Source organism: Diabrotica virgifera, chromosome 2, assembly GCF_917563875.1.
Source record: "Diabrotica virgifera virgifera chromosome 2, PGI_DIABVI_V3a".
Lineage (NCBI taxonomy): Eukaryota > Metazoa > Arthropoda > Insecta > Coleoptera > Chrysomelidae > Diabrotica > Diabrotica virgifera.
The window spans coordinates 96,716,538-96,735,457 of record NC_065444.1 but is presented as its reverse complement, the minus strand read 5'-3'; the positions used below and the strand labels follow the sequence as shown (position 1 = coordinate 96,735,457).

Below are 18,920 nucleotides of genomic sequence, written 5' to 3'. Positions count from 1 at the left end.
ACGACTTGGTAATTGTAGTTCGAGGACGCTTTACCAAAGTAATTTCAGAGAGACTTCAAGTCGCTCTGAGGATGGTGGACAGCTGGTGTGAGGAAGAAGGCCTGAAGGTTAACCCTCAAAAAACATCCGTTGTTCCCTTCACCAGGAAAAGAGCACTGTAAGGCTTACAGCCACTAGCGCTCAAGGGAGTAGAAATCCCATTCACAAGTCAGGCCAAGTACTTAGGTGTAATATTCGACCAGAGGCTGACATGGAATGCACACATTCAAAAAGTCACACAGAAGGCCATTATGGCCCTGAACAGATGTAGACGAATGTGTGATAAGAATTGGGGGTTAAATCCTAAAATGAACCTCTGGTTATACACAAGGGTTATAAGGCCCATGATAACTTACGGTTCAGTGGCGTGGTGGAACAAAACGCAACAGTCCGGGGCGATTCGATTGCTCAGTAGCACACAAAGACTTGCATGCTTGAGTGTTACAGGAGCCACGAGAACAGCCCCAACGGACGCGCTAGAAGTTCTACTAAATCTACCACCTCTACATATATACATACAGAGTGAAGCCAGATCAACAGTACATCGGTTGATCCAGGGCCAAGCTCCAATAAGTATGATGCAGGGAACTGATAACTTAAGGCTATACCAGGACATAAAGGCAGACCCCGTTCTAGGAATGCCTGTAGACCGAATGGTTACGAGGTATAGCTTTAACAAAAATTTTCAAGTCACAATACCAAAAAGAGAGGACTAGGAAACTGGTCCGCCGATAACGGCAAACTCAATATGATGTACGGACGGCTCCAAAACCGATATAGGTACAGGGGCTGGAATATATGGCTTAAAACCAAGGACGGAAGTCCGGGTATGTCTAGGGACATATGCGACCGTATTTCAAGCCGAAGTAGCTGCTATACAAAGGTGCGCTATGGAACTAATCAGTCGAAATCTAGATAACGACTCCATCGTTATCTATTCGGATAGTCAAGCGGCTCTGAAGGCTCTCAGTTCGGTACAGGTCAATTCATGGCGGGTATGGAACTGTTTGAGTGTCCTCTCTCAGGTGGGAAGTCGAAACAGATTGACACTTGCCTGGGTACCGGGACATAAGATTCATCGTGGCAACGAGAAGGCCGATGAATTGGCCCGAGAAGGCGCATCTACGCCACTGGTTGGTCCGGAACCCGTCTTTGGAATCTCAAATACGATAAAAAGAGCAGCTATACAAAAATGGGCGCAACAGAAGTCTCTTGAATGGTGGAACAACTCCCCAGGACAGAGGCAGGCCAAACAGTTCATCAAAGGACATTCGGCTAAATTTACAACAGACTTACTTTCGCGCAGTCGAAGCACTGTCAGAATGATAGTGGGTCTGCTGACTGGACACTGTAGACTCAATAGACACTTGAGTCTCATAGGCCTGACAGAAGAGGACACCTGTCGGTTCTGGAAGAAGAGGAAACCGCTCTACACGTTCTGTGTCATTGTGAAGGTCTCGCACGAGTGCGGTTTCTAGAACTCGGTGAGGAAAAACCGGAAGCACCAGGCTACATGAAAAGGCCACTATCAAGGCTGTTAAGTCTCATTAAGAGGACTAAGCTAGATGAAGTGCTTTAAAAGAAAAGGGAAACACAATAGATCTACTAAGGTCGCAGTGTATCAGGCTCTATTGGCCGCCCCATTTTCTACATTCTACGTATTTATAACTAAATTAATGCCTGGTGGCACCAACACATCTTTAGCTCCAGCTTAGCTAAGCTCAGCTTATAGATCAATAATTTTCAATTTTTATCTAAGCTCGTCTTAACTGAGACGAAGTTTAAGATGCAATCGACGTGGCCATCCATTGTCTCAAGCTGAAGATTGGTCTAAGACTCAATGGTGCAACGCGTATGTTTAGTAATCTGAGCTTAAGGCCATCGGTACATAATTCGCAAATATTTTATGACTATCCCTACTTTTTCTGTCTTTAAACGGCAAATTACGTGTAGTAAAATTCACACTGGTATGGATATGTAAACATTACTAGAATGTCATTCTACTTGACAATGTCATCATTAACTTTAAATAGATGGCTTTTGAAAGTTCTTGGATAACTGTTATTTTTGTATAATTGCAAATTATTAATTCAGTTAATAAATGTGATAATTTTTTCACTAACTATGTATTCAGTGATTGTAATAATTTATATGTACAACAAAAACTAATACCCAATCGAGAAAACAGGAAAAGTGTTAGTGATTTTTCAATAATATATTGTTACTATGGAACGCTTACAATTTTGAACATCTTTAACAAAAAAATACTTGGATCACAGAATATATCCTGATGTATTCTCTGCTTGGATCTTCCATAAATAATAAACAACAAATAACTTTTTATTAAGGGGGGGGGGGTATGGTTTGAAATATTTAATTTTTTTTATTATTTAAAATAAAAGTGCATACTTTCAAGAATACACTCTGAAAATTTCAAAATAATCGGAGTAAGATTACCAGAGATACAGGGTGTTGAATATCCCTACCTTCGACTACGCTTGAGCGTAGTGAGAAACGTTAAACAACTGTTCGTCTTCTCTTTTGTAGATTACTCCTCGATTCAAAAAACATATTCCAATGTGCATCACTTTACGATTTGGCAGACAAATAAGAAGATGAAGATGCAGTTGTCAAAACTTTAAACGCATTTTTCTCAAAACTGCTTTTTCAAATGCATTGTAACTGAAAAACTACTCGGCCGATCTACCTCATATTTTGCACAGATTTTCTTTAGACATTTCATGAGGTAACAACGTCGAGATATTTTTCTTTTTTTGCTTATTTTTTGTTCAACAATAATAAATCTGTTGATTTTCACAAAATTTTTACCAAAAATTTCATTTTTTTGATTTCTGAGTGATACCAAAAATTCAAAAATCATTAAAAATAAAAAAAAAAACTCGACGTTGTGACCTCGTGAAACTCATAAGCTAATTAAATCTTTTTGAATTTTTTGTTTCGTATGATCGAGTGTCGAGTTCTGATGTCCATCGCAAAATCCATTATTTGTGAGCTGCCTGTCAAAATTTGTCACCAATGGCTTATTTTTCAATACTTTGGATTTAATTTTTTTCTAAATATTCTTTGAATTGTACTTAATATGCCTATTTAATTTAAAAATAAAATAATTGTACCATAGCTTCGAAAAAAATTCACAAAAATGTGCTTGATTCGTTGATTTCAAACCATAAGTCCATCCCTTAAGGGGATGGGTACGTATTTTCGGCTTCAATGCTGTTCAAATGGGGATTCATTTTTTCAAATCCTGAGAAAAGTAGTAAGTATTTTTGAAAATTTAAGCGCAGAATGAAAGATTACGTTTTTATCGAGGGCCGAAAGTCCCTGAAAACTTCTATAATGTTTATTTTAATAAGTTACAGGCGGAATGGGACGTTTCATCGCCGCCGGTTCATCGCCAGTCCATTTCATCGCCGTCATATCTCGCATTTCCTAGAATTTCTAATTAATACTAAAAATAAATAATAATTGTAACTGTCGAAAATTCGGAAATATATCAGATAGCGATTAATTGACTGACGATGAATCGGCCGGCATCGGCATCGAAACGGCGGCGATGAAACGTCCTAGACCCGTTACCGGGGTGAAAAACTAGGAGAAAATGTAGTGTGATTTTTAATTTCAAATATCTCATTCAAAAGAAACTTTTTATTTATTCTAAGGGACTTTTGGCCCTCGATAATAATTTAGTCTTTCATTCTGCGTTTAATTTTTTAAAAAATATTTATTAGTTTTTTCAGGATTCGAAAAAAATGGACCCCATGTCCGTGGTGATATTTTCCAAATCGAACATTCGCTATCTTTGTCATATAACGCACTGAGTCAAATAGAATATGATGACAAGACACTGACAGTTTTAAATATTTGACATGGCATCGGGAATATTTTGAGTTGTTGATTAAATAAATTGATAGTGTATTTGATAAATAATTGATTTAAGACGTGAACTTAATAAAAAGTTATTTATTGTTTATTATTTGGGGAAGATCCAAGCAGAGAATACATTAGGATATATTCTGTGATCCAAGTATTTTGTTGTTAAAGATGTTCAAAATTGTAAGCGTTCCACAGTAACAATATATATTATTAAAAAATCACTTTAACACTTTTCTTCTTTTCTCGATTGAGTATTAGTTTTGTTTGTAAATATAAATTATTACAATCACTGAATACATAGTTAGTGAAAAAATTATCACATTTATTAACTGAATTAATAATTTGCAATTATACAAATAACCGTTATCCAAGAACATTCAAAAGACATCTCTTTAAAGTTAATGATGATATTGTCAAGTAGAATGACATTCTAGTAATGTTTACATATCCATACCAGTGTGAATTTTACTACACGTAATTTGCCGTAAATTTGCGAATTATGTACCGATGGCCTTAAGTTCACGTCTTAAATCAATTATTTATTAAATACACTATCAATATTATTGTTGATTATTTAATCAACAACTCAAAATATTCCCGATGCCATGTCAAATATTTAAAACTGACACTGCCTTGTCATCATATTCTATTTGACTCAGTGCGTTGTATGACAAAGATAGCGAATGTTCGATTTGGAAAATATCACCACGGACATGATGTCCATTTTTGTCGAATCCTGAAAAAACTAATAAATATTTTTAAAAAATTTAAACGCAGAATGAAACACTAAATTATTATCCAGGACCGAAAGTCCCTTAGAATAAATAAAAAGTTTCTTTTGAACGAGATATTTGAAATTAAAAATCACACTACATTTTCTCTTAGTTTTTCACCCCTGTAATTTATTAAAATAAACATTATAGAAGTTTTCAGAGACTTCCGGCCCTCGGTAATAATGTAATATTTCATTCTGCGTTTAAATTTTTCAAAAATACTTGTTTTCTCAGGATTCGAAAAAAATGAATCCCCATTTGAATACCATTGCAACCGAAAATTTTACCCATCCCCTTAAGGCACGTCTTAAGCTTAAGATATGTTGGTGCAACCAGGCATAAAAATATATTTAAATTGTTTTGCATGTTGGAATGGATTTATTCGAACAGAAACAAGTAAAACATCAGGGCCATGGATATGAACTCTGGAGACGATGTTGGCGGCTCACTAGACTCAACAGGGTGAGGAATGAAGATATTCTGAGAGAATTAGAAATTGAGCTAGACATCTTAGACACAATTTGAGCTAAAATACTGAGCTGGTATGGACACCCGCAGAAAATGTCTGAAAATATATAGCCAAAATTGATGATTTAAAATGATTGCATCGAACATTTTAACAAGACTGATGTCCCACAATGTTACTAGATGACACAAATTTCTTAAATCCTAGATAAGAAATTATCTTTACCTGAAGCAAACTCAAAGCAGACTGTCCTTTACTATTAGCCCCGTCTGGATCGATGCCTCTCTGTACTAGATAACATCCTATAGCAAGAGCTAGACGACATTCTTGAAACTGTCCGAGATTCTTGTAAATAGAATGGATCGCTGGGCTCTCTTCCCGTAAAACTTCCCCGGTTAATTGGTTCTTCTTTGTTAATGCTATATGCAAAGCGTTGTCTTCGTCTTCATCTTTGGCATTTATGTTAGCTTTCAGTTCGATAAGTACTTCTATAACGCCGCAATGACCTAAAAAATGAATATACAGTCGAACCCGCTTATAAGAATACCTCTTAAAGGAATATCCCGGTTTAAGGAATAGAAATTTGAGGTTCCGAAATTATTTACTAGCCACCAATGATCGGTTATTAGAATATCCCGGTAATAAGAATACTTTTGCTGGGCACGAAGGCTATTCCAATAAGCGGGTTCGACTGTACCTATTAGCGTTTCATGTGCACTGCAAAAAAAATATCGATAATTAAAAAGTATCCGAGAGGCGACAATATTAAGTTGGAGAACAGTTTATTTCAAATCACCAAATATAGAGGTGCATACAGCTGAAATAGAAGACCAACACTACATTAGGAAGTCACATAAGCAATTAAAAAACTTAAAAATAATAAGGATCCAGACAGCGATGGCATACCTGCAGTGTCTAAAACACGGAGAAGAAGCACTATGCAGATCTATATATAAGCTAATTTAAGGTATATGACAAGAAGACACAATGACAGATCAATGAAAATAAGGAGATATTGTACCAATCAACAAAAAAGGAAACAAAAAGCAATATATTAACTACCGGGTATGACGCTTACAGTACAATGACCGCTACCGCTGAGGCTACCGCCTGTTAGCGTTTAACATTCTGAACTCTTACAACACTAATCGCGACGTACTGGAACAGCATTATCAGCAATTGTAAAAATTATAAAAGATCATGTAAAAACCACATTTATTTCAGTCTGATTGAAAATGTTATTTTAAAGTCTGATTTTTGTATACTTGAATTGTAACTAAAATCTTTGCTATACTTTATTTCACGTTAAGAATAGAACATTGCGAAGATAGCCCCATGCATTTCTTATGAACGATAGAAGCGCGCCGATGCCATGCCGTACTGATTAAAATGAATCGTATATCGGCAGTCGAGTAGCCACCCGTGCCTAAGAAGTTTGTCAACACTGATCTCCATAAGCGTAACGTTCTATTCTTAACGTGAAATAGAGTATAGTAGAAATAAAAGTTTTATTCAGGATAAACATCAGTCTGATTTTTGCATGAGAGTTTAATGAAATGGTAACAAATCAATTGGAAGTTCTGTCCGACAAAATACATGGAACGTTTTCGTTGTCTGACGTTCCAAATTTTTAACCTGTTCCACAATTAAAACTTCCCCTGTTCCAGTGTTCCCATACATCAAAGTTTGTATGACTAGACCATCCATCCAATGGCACTACAGCCCAAATCGAGCCTTGGCCTCCTTCAATAAGCTTCTCCAATCATTTCGATTTACCGCTGTTCTTTTCCATGAACGCGTTCCCAGAAAGTTCCTGGCATCCTCATCGACTTCGTCTTCCCATTTCTTTTTAGGTCTTCCAACAGGTTTTCTTCCCTGCATTCTTGCATTCAGCAATTTTCTGGGGATTCTACTCTCATGCATGCGGACCACGTGCCCTGCCCACCGTAATCTCTGCAGTTTAGTGTGTTGTGCTAGAGTTGGTTCGCTATATTGCTCGTATATTTCTCTATTATACCTAATTCGCCAGTTGTTATTTTCACTTATTGGGCCCAGTATCCTACGTAATACTTTTCTTTCAAACACATCTAATGCATTGGCAGATTTTTGTGTCACCACCCATGTTTCGCAGCCATTGTATGACTAGACACCGTTAAGCTATTAACAAATTTTCAGCTTGCTATTAATCAACTTTTTTACGCGGGATCCAGGTCTATAAACCATACAACTCAATTTAAAAATAATTAACACTATATTGATAAAGAACATACCTTGGCTCACAGCTAAAAGCAAAGCAGACTGGTTTCGGTTATTTTTTAAATCGATATCAGCTTGGCCTACTCTAACCAATGTGTCGACCACATCCTTATGACCATTCAAGGCAGCCAAATGTAAAGCGGAAAATCCGTCGTCTTTTTTCACGTCTACCAGCTGCCTTGCGACACTCAGTAACTTCCTGGTGGCGAAAGTTTTACCCTTTAGTGCCGCGTGGTGTAGAACGTTAAAACCGCGCTTATTCCGAATAGTAAAGTCGAATCCTAAAAAATATTAAAAAAACAAAAAAAAATAAATTTTAACAAACCTTAAAGTGCGCTTATACGAGCAATTTTTTAGCAATCATTGCTCGACAATATGATATAATCGATATGGAGCAATGTCAAAAAAATGTGGTAATATTCCATATTGCTCAATGTCGCTGCTATTAGGTACCCCGCACAAACCTTATGGCAATTAGGTCCCAGTGGAATCAGTTCATACTTTGGGAAAATACTCTTTGAAGAATCCTAATAAAAAGTTCTCATGGGCACATCTCGATCGTATGGAGGATTTTTAAGATATAGAGGCACAAACTTGGAAAATTATAAGATTTACCGGGTATTCGAATTCCCTGAGTTACTGGTTATCTGGCAACATGTAGAAGATTGGATTAAATAAAAGTACTAGTAGTCTAGGATTTTTTCCTGGCTATCCAATGGCGACCTTTACTTTGACCTTGACCTTTAACGGACGTCATCTTCTAGAGTTGCGAGGGTTTTCAGCTTTAAATTGATATAAACAGATTACTCATGGTTTTTTGGGATCGCTAAACACGAATATGCCATCAGAATTGACCTCCGGAGGACGTGGTGGCCAGGGCCACTGCAAGGGACGTCATCTTCTAGAGTTTCTATGGTTTTCGGCATTTAATTGATGCAAATGAATTACAGGAGGGTTTTTTGAGGTCACTAAACACGAATATGCCACCAGAACCGACTCCCGGAGCACCTAGTTTCCAAGGTCAATGAAAGGCGCTCCTGGAGTTACGAGGGTCTTCGGTACTACATCGATGCAAACGGATTACTCATAGGTTTTTGGAGTTGCTGAACACGTATACCCCATCACAACAGACATCGGAGTACCTGGTGCCTAAGGCACGTCTGCTTTGGACATTTAAGAGCTTTCGGTACTAAATTAATGTAAACTGATTACTCACAGGTTTTTGGAGCTGCTTAACGTAAATACACCATCAGATCCGACCCACGGAGCACCTTTGTGCATAAGGCAGGTCTTCTTCTGGAGTTTCGACAGGTTTCGGCATTAAATTGATGCAGATGGGTATTACTCATGGGTTTTTGGGGCTGCTTAACACAAATACGCCATCAGAATAGACACCGGGGTACCTGGTGCCTAAGGCACGTCATCTTCTGGGATTTCGAGAGTTTTCGGTACTAAATTGATGCAAGCGGATTACTCTTGCGTTTTTGGGATTGCTAAACACGAATATGACTTAGATAAAAGATTCTAGAGTATCTAGTGACCACGATGAATAACACTATCAAAATAGAATATAGTAAATCGATCTTAAAATAAATGAAGCAAAAACATTGTCAGATATAAATTGAGTTTATATTTATAAATAATTAAAACAACTGAATAGCACAACATAGTTATTTTAATAAAAATCTACAAATAGCAAAAAAAACTTTTCACCAATTTGTACGCTTTCTTTGAACAGCAACTCAGAAACAACCGAGTACTCAGTGTGTACCAATCCGTTTGCATCAATTTAGTACCGAAAACTCTCAAAACTCCAGAAGATGACGTGCCTTAGGCACCAGGTGCTCCGTGAGTCGGTTTTGGTGACATATTCGTGTTTAGCGACCTCAAAAACCCTCCAGTAATTCATTTGCATCAATTAAATGCCGAAAACCATCGAAACTCTAGAAGATGACGTCCCTTGCAGTGGCCCTGGCCACCACGTGCTCCTGAGGTCAATTCTGATGGCATATTCGTGTTTAGCGATCCCAAAAACCCATGAGTAATCTGTTTATATCAATTTAATGCCGGAAACCCTCGAAACTCTAGAAGATGATGTCCGTTGAAGGTCAATGTCAAAGTAAAGGTCGCCATTGGATAGCCAGGAAAAAATCCTAGACTACAATTACTTTTCTTTGATCCAAACTTCTACATGTTGCCAGATAACCAGTAACTCAGGGAATTGGAATACCCAGTAAATCTTATAATTTTCCGAGTTTGTGCCTCTAAAATCCTCCATACAGTCGAGTTGTGTCCATGAGAACTTTTTATCACAATGCTTCAAAGAGTATTTTCCCAAAGTATGGGCCATTCCACGAACATACGCCTGTTTTGGATTACTTCGACAACGAATATTTTACTGTGCAACATAAAAAATACGAAAGTAAATGGCGCTAATAATTATTCCAATAAACAACAATGTAATTTGCAATTTACTTTCGTTCTTCTTATTTTGCACAGTAAAATATTCGTTGTCGAAGTAATCCAAAACAGGCGTATGTTCGTGGAATAGGGTATATGAACTAAATCCACTGGGACCTAATTTCTATAAGGTTTGTGCGGTGTACTTTGTTTATATCTTGTATTACAGATCTTGTCTGCGGCAACGCGTCGCTTCCGCGCGGACAGCGAATGGAAGTGATTTTTGTTTGGCAGCACAAAATTTCTTCTTTTCACTTAATTTGTTTTTTAGCAGTCGGGTTTTTGTTTTTTCCCTAGACCCAACATTTAACATTATATTTGAGCCCTAATAATACTTGGAATTACGGAAAAGATGCTCAAACTAGTAAAAATGACCTTAATGAAGACCGACAATAGAATAAGGATATAAGGAAGTTTAACAGGAAAATTCGAAGTTAAAAGGGGATTAAAGCAGGGAGATCCGCTATCCACAATACTCCACTTCTGGTTGGAACAAATATTAAGAAAGAGTGGAATACAAACGAAAGGTATGCTCTATAACAACAGAAGCCAGATTCTGGCCTTTGCGGATGACGTAGTGTTAATGGCAAGAACTGAAAGGGAACTGCTGAGGATATTTAAACTCTTTGAAGCGAAGGCTAAGCAGGATGGACTGAGTATCAATGAGCAAGAAACGAAGTATATGGAAATATGGCAGACCACATCTGAAAACTACCACAAACAACGAAAGTAAAGAGTATTGCTTAAAAAATGTGAAGGAATTTGAGTATCTAGGAGTAACTCTAACAAGTAAAGGTGAACAAAGCCAAGAAATTGAGAAGCGAATTTCGAGAGGAAGGAAGACTGTCGGAGAACTGAAACAAACTACTAAGAACTAAAAACATAAATAAAACGGGATAATACCCGAAGGTTGGCTGTATACCATCTAGTTAAATAAAATTAACATGAAGTAAAACTCCCTAGTGTAGTTGGTATATTTAATAAAAATTATAAAAATTTTTAAAAATCCAAACGGATTACGTTCAAAACGTTTTCGGACTTATCAGTCCATCATCAGTGAACCTAAAAGTAAGTAATCTCACTTAGTAAAATTGAAAAGGGTGAAATTTTGAATGTTAAAAATTGAAAAGTGTGGTTACGATTACTTACTCTCTGTCCTTGCTAAATAGCCACAATGCCAAACACTGGTCAAGATGTATGTTCTAACTACATGGTGAAATCTGATCTACAATTTGGCTTACATTGGATGCCAACGGATTAGTACTAGGAACATGATGCTCTACTCCATTAATTAAGAGATTTTTTTATAATTAGGTCTACATTGAACTACGTTTAGTCTGTCAATGATTTAGAAGGAAGTTGAAATACTTCAAATGTCAGTAACATTGACATCCAGGAAAGGGAATTTTTAAGGTATTAACCAAGGTCAAGATCCAATGTGGTTACGGAACTTTAAGTTTAAGACTGTGTTGGAATTTTAATTTTTAATATTAGAATTTAAAATTTACTATTTTTATAAAAATATTACAACCATTACCATAAACTTGACTATAAAATTAAATTTGATCGAACTTATTGTCATAATATTGTAATGAAAAAAATGTAGGATAGAATTATTGGTTAATGAAAGTTAATAATTTTTTTGGCCTAAAATAGCCTTGTGGGTGAAAGTTAAAACGTTGAAGTGATACAACCGTTGTTTAGTGTGTATAGAAATATAAATTTGTTAACTGTAATGTTGGTTGTATAAGTCTAGTAAGATATTGATTCTGTATGAAATTAACCAATTAAAAAATTTGGTGAGAATTGAGGTAACTGATATAAGATTGTTAAGTGAAAAATATAAATAATTGACGGGATGTGAAAATGTGTTAGTTATAGTCAAAAATATAGGAAGTATTATAACATTATGCATATAAAAGAAAATGGAATTATTTGATTGTTAAATTAAAACTAAGTTGATAAAATGTGTAAATGAACAAAAGATTCAAAAGAAGTGCGTCAACCGCATGCACAAGACACAAACTGTATTTGGAAAATAATTAAAAGTTAAAAATAGTAAAATAAGAATAAAGTTGTAAAGTTAGAGATTAGAGTGGCTAGAAAGATAGATGCAACATATTAAAATTTTTTGAATTTTTAAGAAAAAATGTTTTTTAAAAAAGAAGAAAAATGAAAAATAAAAGAAAAAGAAAGAGAAAAATAAACTAAAAAGGAAAAAGGACCTGTATGAAAAAGGAAGAATTAAATGAATAGCGTAGTAAAACATTTTGGAAAAGATCAAGGAACGAAGTAAAGACCCAAGCGGCGAATAGACAAATAGATAAGGTCAATGATTTATGAAGGGAAAAGTAGGGTGAGAAAATGGCAAAGGGTGAATTAGTTGTGTTGGTGTTACTGGGGGTTATAGAGTAAATGATTAGTATGAAAGGAGATTTTGGAAATAGAAGGAAGTGAAGTATGAAAAAGAATGAAAAAGAAGGTTAAGTTAAAGGTTTTGGGTGAGGTCAGGAAAGTTGCTAAGAGTGAAGGATAAATTGAAAAAACAAGGAATTTAGGAAAAAAGTTGACGGTGAATGGGAGTAAAATTGCGATTAAGGGAGGTTTGTCTATTCACACAATTGGGACTGGACCTCAAGTCTCGGACAATCTCCAAATCCTCATACAAGTCCAATCGGAGTGTGTTTTTCTGCTGTATATTGTGCACCAACTGGACACCCTCAGGAATCTTAAGTTCATGTCTATTGACTTTAAGGTGATGTGAGAAGGAGGAAGTAGTATCTCTCTTACTATGTTCTAGGGATCTGGTGGCAAGAGATCTACAAGTTCTACCGATGTAGGTAGCATCACAATCTGAGCAAGAGAGTTTATATACACCACTACGGTTCATGTAGTTGATTGGATCCTTAGTATTGGTCAAACTCTTGTTAAGGGTGTTATTAACTTTAAAAGAAATTTTTATATTATCACAGGAGTTGGTAATAATGTATTTAACTCTTTCAGATAGATTAGGGTTATGGAAAGGCAATGAAGCATAAATCGGAGTTGTTGTAGATGAAGTAGAAGAAAAAGCTGACTGTTGAAGTAATCTGAGCTCTCTTTTATGTTGGAGTTTATTGATGATATCAGGGTCATAACCATTGTTTATAGCAATCTGTTTAATGATGTTTAATTCTTTGTTAAATTCTGTTGATGAAAGAGGAATAGAATTTAATCTGTGGATAAAACTACGGAATGAAGAAAGTTTGTGGGAAAGAGGATGATTAGATGATGAATGAATTACCTGATCTGTTTGAGTAGGTTTACGGTAGATCCCAAAGCTGAAATGGTCATCTAGTCTGGTGATAGAAAGGTCTAAGAAATTAATGGAGTTAGAAGTTTCTAGTTCCATAGTGAAAGTGATTTTTGGATGAATTTGATTTATTTTATGAAGTAAATTCTGTGCTGAGTTGGAATCGCCTGAGATCAGAAGTAAACAATCATCTACAAAACGGAACCAGTGTAAAATCTCAGTATTTTTTATGATATAGTTGGATTCTAAAATCCAACAAAATAGAATCCAACTATATCATAAAAAATACTGAGATTTTACACTGGTTCCGTTTTGTAGATGATTGTTTACTTCTGATCTCAGGCGATTCCAACTCAGCACAGAATTTACTTCATAAAATAAATCAAATTCATCCAAAAATCACTTTCACTATGGAACTAGAAACTTCTAACTCCATTAATTTCTTAGACCTTTCTATCACCAGACTAGATGACCATTTCAGCTTTGGGATCTACCGTAAACCTACTCAAACAGATCAGGTAATTCATTCATCATCTAATCATCCTCTTTCCCACAAACTTTCTTCATTCCGTAGTTTTATCCACAGATTAAATTCTATTCCTCTTTCATCAACAGAATTTAACAAAGAATTAAACATCATTAAACAGATTGCTATAAACAATGGTTATGACCCTGATATCATCAATAAACTCCAACATAAAAGAGAGCTCAGATTACTTCAACAGTCAGCTTTTTCTTCTACTTCATCTACAACAACTCCGATTTATGCTTCATTGCCTTTCCATAACCCTAATCTATCTGAAAGAGTTAAATACATTATTACCAACTCCTGTGATAATATAAAAATTTCTTTTAAAGTTAATAACACCCTTAACAAGAGTTTGACCAATACTAAGGATCCAATCAACTACATGAACCGTAGTGGTGTATATAAACTCTCTTGCTCAGATTGTGATGCTACCTACATCGGTAGAACTTGTAGATCTCTTGCCACCAGATCCCTAGAACATAGTAAGAGAGATACTACTTCCTCCTTCTCACATCACCTTAAAGTCAATAGACATGAACTTAAGATTCCTGAGGGTGTCCAGTTGGTGCACAATATACAGCAGAAAAACACACTCCGATTGGACTTGTATGAGGATTTGGAGATTGTCCGAGACTTGAGGTCCAGTCCCAATTGTGTGAATAGACAAACCTCCCTTAATCGCAATTTTACTCCCATTCACCGTCAACTTTTTTCCTAAATTCCTTGTTTTTTCAATTTATCCTTCACTCTTAGCAACTTTCCTGACCTCACCCAAAACCTTTAACTTAACCTTCTTTTTCATTCTTTTTCATACTTCACTTCCTTCTATTTCCAAAATCTCCTTTCATACTAATCATTTACTCTATAACCCCCAGTAACACCAACACAACTAATTCACCCTTTGCCATTTTCTCACCCTACTTTTCCCTTCATAAATCATTGACCTTATCTATTTGTCTATTCGCCGCTTGGGTCTTTACTTCGTTCCTTGATCTTTTCCAAAATGTTTTACTACGCTATTCATTTAATTCTTCCTTTTTCATACAGGTCCTTTTTCCTTTTTAGTTTATTTTTCTCTTTCTTTTTCTTTTATTTTTCATTTTTCTTCTTTTTTAAAAAACATTTTTTCTTAAAAATTCAAAAAATTTTAATATGTTGCATCTATCTTTCTAGCCACTCTAATCTCTAACTTTACAACTTTATTCTTATTTTACTATTTTTAACTTTTAATTATTTTCCAAATACAGTTTGTGTCTTGTGCATGCGGTTGACGCACTTCTTTTGAATCTTTTGTTCATTTACACATTTTATCAACTTAGTTTTAATTTAACAATCAAATAATTCCATTTTCTTTTATATGCATAATGTTATAATACTTCCTATATTTTTGACTATAACTAACACATTTTCACATCCCGTCAATTATTTATATTTTTCACTTAACAATCTTATATCAGTTACCTCAATTCTCACCAAATTTTTTAATTGGTTAATTTCATACAGAATCAATATCTTACTAGACTTATACAACCAACATTACAGTTAACAAATTTATATTTCTATACACACTAAACAACGGTTGTATCACTTCAACGTTTTAACTTTCACCCACAAGGCTATTTTAGGCCAAAAAAATTATTAACTTTCATTAACCAATAATTCTATCCTACATTTTTTTCATTACAATATTATGACAATAAGTTCGATCAAATTTAATTTTATAGTCAAGTTTATGGTAATGGTTGTAATATTTTTATAAAAATAGTAAATTTTAAATTCTAATATTAAAAATTAAAATTCCAACACAGTCTTAAACTTAAAGTTCCGTAACCACATTGGATCTTGACCTTGGTTAATACCTTAAAAATTCCCTTTCCTGGATGTCAATGTTACTGACATTTGAAGTATTTCAACTTCCTTCTAAATCATTGACAGACTAAACGTAGTTCAATGTAGACCTAATTATAAAAAAATCTCTTAATTAATGGAGTAGAGCATCATGTTCCTAGTACTAATCCGTTGGCATCCAATGTAAGCCAAATTGTAGATCAGATTTCACCATGTAGTTAGAACATACATCTTGACCAGTGTTTGGCATTGTGGCTATTTAGCAAGGACAGAGAGTAAGTAATCGTAACCACACTTTTCAATTTTTAACATTCAAAATTTCACCCTTTTCAATTTTACTAAGTGAGATTACTTACTTTTAGGTTCACTGATGATGGACTGATAAGTCCGAAAACGTTTTGAACGTAATCCGTTTGGATTTTTAAAAATTTTTATAATTTTTATTAAATATACCAACTACACTAGGGAGTTTTACTTCATGTTAATTTTATTTAACTAAAAACATCTCCAGAGAGGCAAAATTGAGACTATACCGAACTGTGATCCAGTCCACAGTCCTTTACGGAAGCAAAATATGAGTTATAAACAAAAACCAAAGAAAATATGCTGAACATCTGAGAGCGGAGTGTCCTAAGGAAGATATTCAGGGGAGTAAAAGTCGATGCCAGACATTTGGAGGAGACGAACAAATGCAGATATCAGAGAGTTGTACCGGAAACCAGAAATTAGCGAGGTCGTCAGAACAAAGAGACTTAGTTGGTTAGGCCACCTTGCGAGAATGCCAGCAATTAACCAGATCGTCAGAACAAAGAGACTTGGTTAGGATATCTTGCGAGAATGGCTGAAGGAAGGCTAGAAGCGTATAAGGAAGAATCGAATGGAAACAATCGGGATATCAAATTGGGGAACTGCAGCCTTGGACAGAAGAAAATGGAGGAAAACTGGAGAAATTCCAAGCCATGGGTCTTTAAGACCTATTAAGCTATATATATATATATATATATATATATATATATATATATACAATCGAGTCAAAATTCAACGTGCCTTATAAAGTCCCCTTGACGTTGGCGATTAACATGGCGAAACTGTCTCTGTCTCCTGTCTCGAGCTCTTCTAAATAGTTGCTCTGCTTTCTTTATACCTGTCCATTCCCTGATATTCTTCAACCAAGCGGCCTGTTTTCTACCAATTCCTCTTGTCATTCGATTTTACCCATCATAATAAATTGAAGAATATTATATCGGTCTCCCCTTACTACGTGTCCAAAATAGGCCATCTTTCTACATTTCATATTATCAAGCAGCTCGCGAGTAGCATTTGCTCTCTTAAGGACTGCCACATTTGTCAGCATAGCCGTCCATGGTATTTTTAGTGAACGTCTGTGCAGCCACATTTTAAAGGTCTCTAAACGATTAATGGTAGATATTTTTAATGTCCATGCTTCGACAGCGTATAAGAGGACTGACCAAATGTAACATTTAATCATACGCTTTCGAAGTTGAAGTTGTAAGTTGTCATTATAAAAGAATGACCTCATTTTTAAAAATGTGCGGGCTATCTCGATTTTACATTTTATCTCTTTATCTGGATCTAATTGTTCAGTAATATGGCAACCAAGATATTTAAAACTTGGTACTCTTTGAATTATATGACCATCAACATATAACCGTGAATCTTGATGTGCTAAACACCATGTATTTTGTTTCTGAAGAACAGTTTATGTTTAGGCCAACCTCTCTTCCTACTGTGTCAATGGCATTTAAAAGGCATTGCAATCCATTCATGTCATTACTTAAAATAACTGTATCATCTGCATCTCTGATTGTATTTATCAGGATTCCATTAACTTTCACGCCTCATTCCAAATTATACAGCGCTTTTTTAAATATTCTATCTGAATATAGATTGAATAACACTGTGGACAGTATACAACCCTGTCTGACACCTCTTTAAATTTTACATATTTCTGTTGATTTTCCATTTATGCAAGCTGTCGCTGTTTGACGCTAGTATAATTTTTCTACTACTACTATCGGTTTACAGCGTTCTCCGACGCCTTCCGACTCCTAACCGCCATTCTTCTCTGTTTAACCATAGACCTGGAGGGATTTCTCTTTCCTCTAGTTCTTTTTCAATTCCCTCCCTCCAGCTTCTTCTCGGCCTTCCTCTTTTTCTTCTCCCTTGTGGTGTCCATGCCAAAATCTGTTTAGGGATCCTGTCGTCTGGCATTCTCTGTACATGGCCGTACCACACCAGTTGTTTTGTTTTTATGTCATCAATTATTGTATGTGTTACTCCCATCATTTCTCGTATTCTCTCGTTCGGTATCCGATCTCTTCTTGATTTGCCTGCTGCTCTTCTCCAGAAGTCCATTTCTGTTACTAGTAACATTTTCTGAGCTCTTTGTTTCAGTGGCCAAACTTCACTGCCATATGTGATTATACTTTTAAGTATGCTAATGTATATGAGCTGTTTGTTCGCTTTAGATATTGTCTGGTCCCACAGAATGCCGTTCATCATGGATATGGCTTTTCTACCCTGTATGTTTCTGTCTTTTATAGCAGCGTCGAGTGTTCCATCTTGAGTTATCTTCATGCCCAGGTACTTGTATTCATCGCAGTGTTTAATTTCTTCGTAATAATTTTTCTATGATTCGTATTTCTTGATTATCAACTCCTTTATTCTTTAATATTTTAATTAGTGATGCTGTACACGCTCAAAGGCCTTTTAATAGTCAATAAATACAGCAAAGAGGTATTTCCTTTGATTTCGGTATTTCTGCAATAATACATTTAGTGCAAAGAGTTTCCCGGGTTCCCAGTCCATTCCAAAATTCCCTAGCTCTATAAATTCACTAAGTGGAGATGAATAGTACAATGTAACTATCAGAAATTCTAAACAGATGCTTTAAACTTTTGTATGAATCTCCACTTGCTACGAATCGAAGGGTTAAGGCAATTTTATTGATGCAGGACGTCGTTCTCTCATATTGGTCGTCTGTGTCGTAATTACATTTATTCAAAAGAAATTCAAAATGAGTTAGGGACATTCTAATAAAGTTTTTGAATCAAATATATAATTCACTACACAACGAAGTTTGCTGCCGTCTTGCTAAAAAAGTTCGGCACATACGTCTATTCCTTTTCTTCCTTTTTTGCTTTTGACTCATGAAAATAAATGAAATTCTTGCAGCCACCGCTGCAAAAATGTCGTTCTTGCATGCCGAGCGAAGTTTTTTAACTGGATTGATCGTATGTACTGTTTTCATGTATGAAAGTATTGTCTAATTTCTTTGAGTTGCTCAATCGGTAGTTGCTCAATATTGTAGTTGCTAAACACTTTTCCAAATTGTTATTTGTT

The 18,920-nt window shown here is 35.5% G+C and overlaps 1 protein-coding gene across 2 annotated transcripts in view; it reads right to left on the bottom strand.

The window, feature by feature from the left end:
- Positions 1-18,920, bottom strand: part of LOC114326392 (E3 ubiquitin-protein ligase MIB2) — a 101,832-nt gene that overhangs the window by 24,282 nt on the left and 58,630 nt on the right. For both annotated transcript variants that reach the window (XR_007696125.1, XM_028274752.2), the window contains exons 11-12: positions 7,443-7,709; positions 5,398-5,678 (exon numbers count right to left, since the gene is read on the bottom strand). Coding sequence is in view for 1 of the 2 variants with exons in the window: in XM_028274752.2 (XP_028130553.1) it covers positions 5,398-5,678; positions 7,443-7,709 (548 nt within the window). In the remaining variant the exon portion in view is untranslated. The remainder of the gene's footprint in view (positions 1-5,397; positions 5,679-7,442; positions 7,710-18,920) is intronic.